We start from the raw sequence: 10,669 nt of genomic DNA on the forward strand, positions 1-10,669 counted from the left end.
GTACCGTCTCTTTACCCTTTTTTTCAGTTCTCCAGGTTGACTGTTGATCGTTGGCATGTATAGAAAAATTCTGAAAACAATCTGTTGGGATGCCGTGCAAAGAATAGATGCTATAAGGACTGGAGAGATGTCCTGTGAAATCTTAGGGCTGTACGTTACTCAATAATTTTTACCCTTACTAGAATGTGAATGATTAAATATGTTATATGTTGCCTTAGGGGCGCCAAGCTTTGGTAGCATTGAAATTGGCAGCATTGAAATTGCTTAGTGGTTGGAACATATCATTTATAATTATTGTGTTATAATAATTAATCATAATTTAAAATTTTATGTCATAACAATTGTGAACGGTGGATTCTTGCATAAACAATTGATGATTTTATGTCATAACAATTGTGAACGGTGAATTCTTGCATAAACAATTGATGATACGATAGATTGAGTGGCCGTTGTTAAATGAAGTTTCTTTATCTTTTAAAATTAATTTATTTTCGTTTTGTCTTAGAAAATTTACAGCAGTTACTTTTCAATTCTGGTTATGGGCTTCTGCCAATATTTTCTTTGAGGCACAACATATAAGGCTTTTTGCTTGTATTTTTGGTTCTTAAAATAAGTCATTGTTTCTTAATTTTTTTTTTTATATTTTCAAACTTTTCTTAAAAATAAAAACTGTGCAGTAGATAAATATAAAAAATTATTTATAAGTAGGATGCCTTCTAATACTACAATTATATTCCATAACAATAGCAAACTAAACCTCTTTCATTGTAATAATGGCATTAACTGGTAGTTATTGAGAAAAGGATTGGGAAAGGAGAAAGTCCAAAAACAAAACTGTTAACTATATAGACTACGACCATTGAGACAAGACACCTGAGACTAGTTTGTTGACTTGACAGGTTCGGTGGTCAGGCCAAAACCAAATGGGTACAGGGGGTCATAACGAGGATCACCAACATTCATTGGGAGCTGTTCTACAGTCTTGAACCAGGTACGAGGTAGTTTCCCAGTGAATCCGTAGTCTCCAAAAAGAACATCAGCGACTCCTTGGCCTTCCGACCCTGGCAGCCATGCAGCAACAAGTGCATCTACCTGTTCAAGATGGGGCATTACCACCAGAGGTCTTCCGGAAATTAGAACAACCACACACTTGATGTTGGCGCACGCATTGTACATAGTATATTGACCTTGGTCTGGGATTGTCAAGTTCAAATTGTCCCCATATCCCTCAGCATAAGGAGGCTCACCAATAACGACAATGGCATAGGAGAAGTTGTTAGATTTGACAAAATCAGCGGTAGGGTTCTCTTTATAGACAATTTCTGTGCTCGGATCAACAGCCGCTTTAATTCCTTTGAGAATGGTAGTTCCTGTTGATTAAGGACATTAATACTTTTGTTGAAAACTAAATTACTTGTTTGCTAATGTTGCCATCTTCTAGTATTGAAAGCTAAGAGAGAATAACGGTTACCAGCAGTGAGGTTGTTTACGCCAAGTCCTTGCCAAGATATAGTCCAACCACCACATTGATTACCCAAATTATCGGCATGGCTTCCAGCAACCAGGATCCTAGATGACTTCTTGGGAAGAGGTAGCATAGGATTATCAGCATTTTCTCCGTTCTTCAACAAAACAAGCGACTTTCTGACAGCTTCCCGTGCCAAATCTCTGTGAGCCTGTAACAGAAAACACATAAATCTTGCTACCTGTAAGCTTGTCTTATTGTTAATTGAATCGCAGGAAAAACATATTGGATAATAACCTGGCTTCCAAGATGACCAACATAGCTTTCATCAGCCATGGGATTTTCGAATAAACCAAGTTTGAATTTGACTCTCAAAATCCTCCTAACAGCATCATCAATACGGCTCATTGGAATGAAATTGTTTTTGACAAGTCTGATCAAAGTATCAAGAAATTCGGTATGGTTGAAGGGAATAATAACCTGAAAAACAGGCAAGACAACACTTTCAAATTAAAATTTGCATTGATAACATTAGGCACAATTGATAAGTTTATTCTTAAGTAAGAAGAAAAACAAAAATATAAATAAATAAAATAAAATTCAAACTGGTCAGAGCCACTCACCATGTCAATGCCAGCTTGGACTCCAGCTAGAACTGAATGTGTATAGTTTGAATGGGAAGGATCTGTAATCCTATCAATACCCTGCCAATCAGAGATGACAAAGCCCTGCAATTTGCACATAAGAAAAGATCAAAAGCAATGTTTTACTCCAGTTTTATTAATTTGTGATCTAACTTAACTAGAGTCCAGTAAAATTTACCCTGAATCTAAGGGTGCCCTTGAGGAAATTGGTGACAAGATCACGGTGAGCGTGCATTTTCTCTCCATTCCAGCTGGAGTAGGAAACCATAACTGTTGCCACTCCCTTAATGATGGAATCATAATAAGCTGGCATGTGAATGCTAAGCAAACCATGCCTATCAATCACAGTGTTGTTTTCATTGATCCCCTTGGTTGTGCCACCATCTCCCACAAAGTGCTTGGCACAAGCCACAACCTTGTCCCTTTTCCAAAACACAATAGAAAAATGGTTTCAGTTAGATGAAATTAATGAAAGAGCAAAGCGAACTGTATCAACCACCTTCTCAGAATTTGATATATGTATTTTGCCTGTTAACTTACTTTCCGCCAATATGAGGAACACCCTTGGGTGAATTCTTAGGAAGTTCCCCTTGCAATCCATCTATAATTTCTGTCATTTCCTTGACGATCTTTGGATCTTCACTGTAACTTTCATAACATCTACCCCATCTAGGATCTCGACAAACCTATCATTCAAGAAGATTAATAAATCAACAACCCTTCAATTTTGTAAAAATTGGAGAAGTTGGAATGTATTTCTCTTGATAAAAAACCATGCAGAACTGATGGTCAATCATCCTTTTACCGCAATGCAGGGTGCAAATACATAATTTATGCCGGTAGCTCTAACTTCAAGAGCTGTTGCAGCACCAATCCTCTTTACAAGCTCAGGATCCCTATATACAAGAAATATCATGTTGTAACCACAAAATATAGAATCATCTATGAAAATTTTTGACAGAAACTCAACTGAAAATATGGGAAGGTCTTACCTTGTTGCACCAAGGCCAACGTTATGAGGGAATATAGTGGCCTTATAAACATTGTTATGTCCATGAACAGCATCAATGCCATAAATCATTGGGATCCCAAGCCTGGTTGAAAGTGAACCATTTTGGTAAGCATTAACCATATTGATCCAATCCTGTGGGGTGGCCTGAGGGCCTGGCACGCTTCCTCCTCCACTTAGGACACTGCCAATTCCATAGTCCTTCATGATCTTTGGAGTGGCTTGAGTACGGTCAAGTTGTGCCATCTGACCAACTTTTTCTTCAACAGTCATTCGTTGCATGAGGTCCTGAGTCCGCTTGTTAATGGGTTGCTTAGGGTCCTTGTACTTCATGTATCCAGTTCCTGCTTGTACCGTGATTGTCAAGAAACTGAATAGGAGAAACCCCAGTAAGGGTACTGATATTTTTGCCATTTTTTTGCTTTATGATCTCGTTGGCTCTATAACAATTGAACTTATATTCAGATCAATCTCTGCAGATTCAATGTCTAAAACAAGAGGAAAACAAAAAATGAATGTAAATTATTAATGAAACTTGAGCCTCTTATATTCAAAATAAACAACAAACTTCCATTACTAAACTATTGAATTGAAGAGATATCGAAAAGAAAGTAAAATTTTGTTTCCAAAAACAAAATCAAATGACCCTTCAAGAAAAACTGCTGAATAATTTAAGCTGCAACATCAATCATATTCAAAACTTGCTATGAAAATGGTTACAACCAGGGAAAAAAAAAAGGAAAATCAACCTTAAATTGATAGTTAATAGATAGCTGAAAAACCCTGATGGAGTCTGTTTAAACTTTTATAGTTTCATAAAAGAAATGGAAGCGAAGCAGGATTCATGGTGATACTGTTGTTATAGAATAAGGATATTGGAAGTTGAAATTTTAAATAAACACAAACAGATATTAATTTGAACTTTTGGATAATAGAAAATTATATCGGTTACCTAGAATTTTTGGTCTGTTTAGATTTGTTTTGATGGATAATGCACCAACTACTAATCAAATATTTTGACGATGTTCATTACCGTTAAATTTGCAGAGCTTTTTTTTTTTTTTTTTCCTTCAAATGAATACTTGTTTCTTTTAACTCGAGTCCAATAACAAATTTAAAAATTAATAAAACTCTCGTTGATTTTTTGGTTATGTGATATGATCTAAATATGTGAGATGATTTAAGAGATAGAGAAATGCTAAAATTATTTTTCAATGGACTACTCATAACAGATAAAGTTTATAGATTTGTTGGTTATCCATACTACTTGTGAATCAATGAGTAATCTGCGCTAGAAAAAACTAACATTTATTTTTAAGAAAATTTGTGATAAGATACTCCAACTTATTTGATTGTTTCTGATAAGGGTGGCAGAAATCAACACATCTGCCCTTTGGAGGGTAATAAAAAGGGACAAATACAAGTTTAAGTAAATCATTTGATACACCCGAGACAGTTTTGAACCATGAATCTCAATAAGAGAAAGTTTGAAAAAAAAATTGTCGCCCCTCTTAGATGTTTCTCGACAACTTGATAGAAAGATTAATAAGTAGAAATTGTTAACTCCTTCAATGATGAGGGGAAATAATCAGAGTTCCTACCATGTAAAAATAGGAAAAAATCATACAAAGCAGCAAGCTCAAGCTCTCAAGTGATTTTAGTTGTGCTTGGTAGGTTCAGTAGTCAAACCAAATCCAAATGGAAAGAGAGCGTCGTAATGTGGATCACCAACATTCATAGGGAGCTGGTCGACAGTCTTGAACCATGTCCTTGCAAGCTTGCCGGTGAACCCATAGTCACCAAACAGAACATCAGCAACACCTTGGCCCTCAGTCCCTGGAAGCCAAGCAGCTACAAGTGCATCAATTGATGAGAGGTAGGGCTGCATGACAACTGGCCGGCCAGAGATGACCACAACAACACATTTCACAGCCCCACAAACATTGTAAATAGTGCTTGGACCAGGTTCGGATATTGTAAGATTCAGGCTGTCACCATTTGTTTCTGCATAAGAGGGTTCTCCCACAACAACAATGGCATAAGAGAATTTGTTGGACTTGACAAAGTCTGCATCAGGGTTCTCACTGTAGGCAACTTGAGTGGTTGGATCAACCGTATTTTTAATAGCCTGGAGGATAGTGGTACCTGTTCATGCAGATTGTATTCTGTCAAATCATTCTAAGTTAACATCATGGAGAAATTTTCCATTAACCCTAGCTATTAACAATTGGTCTGCATCTTTCTGACAGATTGTTTCTTCCATGATACCCGAGACCATAAGACAAGGTAAATATGGGCTTCAACAATGATTAAACTCAACTCAGCCGAAGTGAATCCATTTCAATTTTAGCTAACCCTTGAGATAGAGTTGTTAATAACACTGGCAAATTCTCACAATAGTTCAAATGACAGTTACCACTTGGATTGATTTCAGATGGTGAAATCAGTGCTTGACATCTTTATAATTGATCAAATGGCTCTCATATCCTGTTCTATCAAGTTCCAAGCATGTCACCATGTTTAACAGAGGCAACAATAAAACTTAAATGTTTTTCTGGATCAATTTATTCGTCAAAACCTTTGGGCCAACAAGACCTATATGTTTTAGTTGTTTAATTGTAAATTTAGAACGTACCACTTGTGAGATCATTGCCACTAAGACCCTGCCATGTAATGGTCCAGCCTCCACATTGATAGCCCAAGTTATCAGCATGACTTCCAGCAACTAATATCTTAGTTGCTTTCTTGGGAAGGGGTAACAATGGCTTATCAGCAGACTCACCATTCTTCAATAGGACAAGACTTTTCCTCACAGCTTCCCTTGCTAACTCTCTGTGTTCCTGTTCAAAACACATTATCATTTAGTAAAGTCTATTTGATTCCTTCCTCACCCATAAATGATGATAAATGAAGAGCATCCAAGTCCATTTATAACAATAGAATAGATTCAATTTACCTGACTCCCAAGTTGGTTAGCCAGGCTGTCATCAGCCATTGGATTCTCAAAGAGACCCATGACAAATTTAACCCTCAAGATCCTCTGTACGGCATCATCAATCCTGCTCATGGGAATGATATTGTGCTTAACTTGATAGGTTAGGTCATCAATGAACTCTGTGAAGTTATAAGGAACCATGACCTGCACAAAACCCAAGATTGCATTATTTAACAAAAGGGAGAAAGGTGAATATAAGAATCTTATATGCTTCAAGGTTTCGTGGTTTTGTCTCACAAGTATGGGATTGAGTCTCTATATATATATTACAATCTCTACCCATTAAAGTTTAATGTCCCCGTCAAACCCTATACATTACACATCAAACCATGAACACACTAAGCATTGAGAATCTAGAGGTGGCTCCCACTGTGTAACACTTAGCTCTCACTCTCTAGGATTCTAGAGGTGGCTCCCACATTTTTACTAGTAACTACATTGATACCAATCGTGGAGACTTGTATCCAACCTGCAAGGTATTGTCCATTTTGATCCGAAGGTCTTACAATTTTGTCTCACAAAAAGTGCCTCACAAGTAATATATTAAATCTATATACCATAGTGGATCTTCACATTTTCTAATGTAGATTGGAGGAATTACACAAAATCCAACTTGAAAATTACCATATGTTAAATAAAAATTGGTACAATGGTCGCATCAAATTTTTTAATTGAATGACATAGAAAATAATACTAAATTTTGACTGACCATATCAATCCCAGCACCAACTCCAACTTCTACAGAATAAGAGTAGTTAGCATGTGGAGGAGAGGTAATCCTATCAAGACCCTGCCAATCTGTTATAACAAAACCCTGAAATACACCCAAAGAAATGTGTCAAACCAAATGCTTTATATTGATTTTAGTGAGCGGGGACAAATTTAGTTCAAGTTGATTTTGTTACCCTGAACTTAAGCTTGTTTTTCAGGAACCCAGTCACAAGATCACGATTAGCATGCATCTTTTTCCCATTCCAGCTAGAATAGGATACCATAATTGTTGCAACACCCTTTCTAATAGAGTTAAGATATGCAGGCATGTGGATGCTGAGTAATCCATTCAAGCTAATCACCGTATTGTTCTCATTTATGCCCTTTGTCGTACCTCCATCCCCCAAATAGTGCTTAGCACAGGCTGCCACCTTTTTCCTAGATAAAGAAATTAAATTGATTGGGGGAAATTCTTACTTTCAAAGTTAAAAATTTAAACTTAATCCGACCAATTTGATCAATGACTTCATGCCTAATTTTAAAATGTACATTAGGGGAACCTATAAATCTTCATGACTATTTTAACATGATACTCTTCTTCGCAGCAGCAGACTTCAGCAGCTATCCATATGCTAAATCAGGTAAAGCAGTAAATGGAATTTTCTATTTTGTACTAAACTGGAGTTTGTGCTACCAAATGTAATGCAGAACCAAAGAAAAAAAAAAGGAAATAAAGATGCAAAAATAGCAAAATACATAAAGCTTGAATATAGAAGCTATGGCTAACATTTTGCTTGAGTTTTACCCTGCCTTCCACATAAAGCACTAGATAGCTAACCAATATAGCTAGACGTAACCTCATCTAAGTAACAAGTTATGATATTGAAGAGTTTGGTGGAAATAGCACTTTGCTATAGTTATTCAAGTCATGTTTTATATTTAGATGACTAAATGGTGGACAATGAAAGCTTGCCATGTGATTACACCTAAAGATGTCCAAAAAGTTTAAGACAAATATGGGACACTTGTCATTTGGGAAATTGCCATCAAAAGTAATATTTCCCTAAGTAGGGACACTAGAATTATAAGTGGCCGTTTATAGTAAAGACTCTTACTTTCCAGCAACAAAGGGAACACCCTCTTTAGAATCGTAAGGGAGGTCTCCTTGTAAACCGGGTATAATCTCAGTCATTAATTGAACAATCTTATGATCCTCACTGTAGCTTTCATAGCATCGACCCCACCTGGGATCCCTGCAAACCTGTGAAAGATTGACAACAGAAGTAAAAAAAAAACAACAATTAGTACACATGATGTAGGCTTTTCACAATATTCAGTATTCAAGCATGTTCCTGTGTTTAATTACCGCAATGCATGGAGCAAAAACATAGGGGATTCCTGTTGCTCTAACTTCGAGAGCAGTTGCATCTCCAATCTTCTTGATAAGTTGAGGATCCCTGCAGATTAAATAAAAGTGAATAAATGATTCCAACAAAGAATCATAGAACTATGGATTTGACTTTAGTAGACAGGCAAAGCAGAAAGAAAGCACCCCTAGGCATTCCATTCAAACTTCAGCAATATGTCCACCTGTTTGATTGATAGGGTATGAAAACTCAAATGTCACTTTAAACTTTCTCATTATTCTTCATTCCGGAAATTCACAGAATGTTGCCCATCTTCTTGATATTTCAAAAAGCAGAGTAATGTAGAATACCAAATTTATGGGAACATCATTTGATTATTTTAAGGACAACGCAATTTGAAATTGCTCAAAATTTCATCCTCTAAATTTAATACCATTCCGGTCAATGCAGGTCAAGTGATTTGAATCTCAAAGACACTTAGAACAAGATTGGATAAAAGCCTTCTATATGACAAATTAAAATTAAAAGTCCATACCTCAAGCAAAATGTACAACCTTGAATGATAAAAAAATTCGAACATGTTTGGCTCAAGATATATAACTTGCCTGGTCACTCCAAGACCAATGTTATGAGGAAAAATAGTGGCCTTATATACATTGTTGTGGCCGTGAACTGCATCAATCCCATATATCATGGGAATCCCAAGACGGGTGGATAAAGACCCCTCTTGCATTGAGTTCACCATCTTAATCCAAGTCTCAGGAGTAGCTTTTGGGGCAGGTACACTCCCTCCACCACTTAAAACACTCCCTACACAAACCATACAACCTCCGTTTACAACACAACTCAATTTCATAAAAAACAGCGTAAGCAAGACAACAATTTAGATAACTATAAGCAAATAAAAGCTTATTGTCTTACACACTGATTGCAAGTTAAAAAATTTTATAAGTGGATTTATTTGCTCATAACAGATCCGTTTAACTATAAATAAGCAATGAAAAAGTTAGCATATTCAATTAAACGTATATTTGGCAAATGTATAAATCCACAGGTAAAAGGAAACAATTGAACGAATCATATTGGATTTCCAACGAATAGAAAAACAAGGAATGTAATCATAGAACAAATGAGATGCATAAACCATTTGAAAAAAATGTGAAAAATAAAATGAGGACATACTAAAGATTGTTAAAAGATGATTTGGTTTATACCAATAAAATACTTCTTCATCACATCTGGGGTAGCAACAGTGCGCTCGATCTGAGTCATTTGGCCAATCTTTTCAGCCAAGGTCATCCTACTCATTAAGTCTTTGATTCTAACACCCACTGGCCGTTTTGGGTCTTTGTACTTCACATATGTTGCTTCTGTAACAGCTGCTAAGCAGCATAACAGTAGAAATCCCAACTTGGGTATTGAAAATCTACCCATTTTTGGGTTCCCAGATCAACCTTTTGCTCTGAAAATATGAAGATATAAAGATACTTAGAATGGTGGTAAGCAAGCTAAAAAATGAATCTTTAGCATGAAGATAGATAAATCATTAAATGGAATGAAACAGTGAAGATTAAGATCTTAAAAATGGCAGAAAACTAAAAATCAAATGTGAAAGCAATCTCCTTGTAAGCTAAAAATCAAATGCTTCAGATAAAAAGCAAATGACTGACACAAAAAAGAGCAAAAAAAAAAAAAGAAAGAAACCCAAAAGGAAAAGATTTTGAAAAAGAAGAATGAAGTATAAATGAAGTATAACAGTAGCAGGAGAATGAAGAACAATGCAAATGTTATATTGGTAGAAGCTGTAAACGAAAAAATAGATTTGGACTTTGAACTTACTGGGTTGAACGCTGAAACTATAGAAAGGGAAAAAGAGAGAGAGAGATGGAAGATGTTTGTACTCTCAATGAGACTGCAAGTGACAATGCTGAAAGCGTGAGAAAGTGGCATCCATTTATAGAAATCAGACCAGATCATGTTCCCATTATAATTATTATTTTATATTTATATTTGTATGACTTTTCTTATTCATCTGCGTGTCCTGTGTCCTGTTGTGTTTGTAATTGTCTCGTTTGGAGTTCGAACCTTAAAGTGTTTTTTGTTTTTTAACAACGTTTACTTAGTTTGGCTGTTTTTGGGCTTATTTATTTTATTTCCTTTAGATTTATAATATATGATGTTCAATTTCAATGACAAGCATAACAAGAATTACTTTAACTTTATCATGTCCGTGTCTTTACCCTTAACAACTACTATAAAAGTTGGTCACTCAAAAACATTAAAAAAAAAAAAAGGATTTTTGCAATGGTTTTCGAAAATTATTAGATAGGTTTTTTTATGACAATCGTAAGTTTTAATAAATCATGGAGGGAAATGTAATTAAAATTTGTGAAAAGCTATTGTCCATTTTAATTTAAAAATATGTTTTATTTTACAAACAAAATATTTTCATTAATATAAATTTAAATTTTCACATAT

General features: G+C 35.5%; 3 protein-coding genes across 4 annotated transcripts in view; 1 reads left to right on the forward strand and 2 right to left on the reverse strand.

The window, feature by feature from the left end:
- LOC149518385 (structural maintenance of chromosomes protein 3-like) overlaps window positions 1-1,040 on the forward strand; it is a 25,785-nt gene extending 24,745 nt beyond the window's left edge. For both annotated transcript variants that reach the window (XR_016342753.1, XR_016342754.1), the window contains 2 exons: window positions 28-150; window positions 900-1,040. The gene's annotated coding sequence lies outside the window, so the exon portion shown is untranslated. The remainder of the gene's footprint in view (window positions 1-27; window positions 151-899) is intronic.
- LOC111284954 (uncharacterized) lies at window positions 140-3,735 on the reverse strand. The gene is made up of 8 exons (XM_089761986.1): window positions 3,102-3,735; window positions 2,915-3,005; window positions 2,650-2,795; window positions 2,288-2,531; window positions 2,089-2,193; window positions 1,763-1,945; window positions 1,472-1,676; window positions 140-1,370 (listed from the first exon to the last, which is right to left on the reverse strand). The coding sequence occupies exons 1-8, from the start codon at window positions 3,530-3,532 to the stop codon at window positions 880-882; spliced, it is 1,896 nt and encodes a 631-aa protein (XP_089618112.1). The 5' UTR covers window positions 3,533-3,735; the 3' UTR covers window positions 140-879.
- A 719-nt stretch (window positions 3,736-4,454) lies between these two features.
- Window positions 4,455-10,147, reverse strand: LOC111285895 (uncharacterized). The gene is made up of 10 exons (XM_022875545.2): window positions 10,031-10,147; window positions 9,406-9,653; window positions 8,797-9,001; window positions 8,191-8,281; window positions 7,940-8,085; window positions 7,019-7,262; window positions 6,823-6,927; window positions 6,075-6,257; window positions 5,754-5,958; window positions 4,455-5,263 (listed from the first exon to the last, which is right to left on the reverse strand). The coding sequence occupies exons 2-10, from the start codon at window positions 9,623-9,625 to the stop codon at window positions 4,776-4,778; spliced, it is 1,887 nt and encodes a 628-aa protein (XP_022731280.2). The 5' UTR covers window positions 9,626-9,653; window positions 10,031-10,147; the 3' UTR covers window positions 4,455-4,775.
- Between the last annotated feature and the right edge of the window lie 522 nt (window positions 10,148-10,669).

Source organism: Durio zibethinus, chromosome 6, assembly GCF_047325235.1.
Source record: "Durio zibethinus cultivar Kanyao isolate XHJ-2024 chromosome 6, ASM4732523v1, whole genome shotgun sequence".
Classification (NCBI taxonomy): Eukaryota; Viridiplantae; Streptophyta; class Magnoliopsida; order Malvales; family Malvaceae; genus Durio; species Durio zibethinus.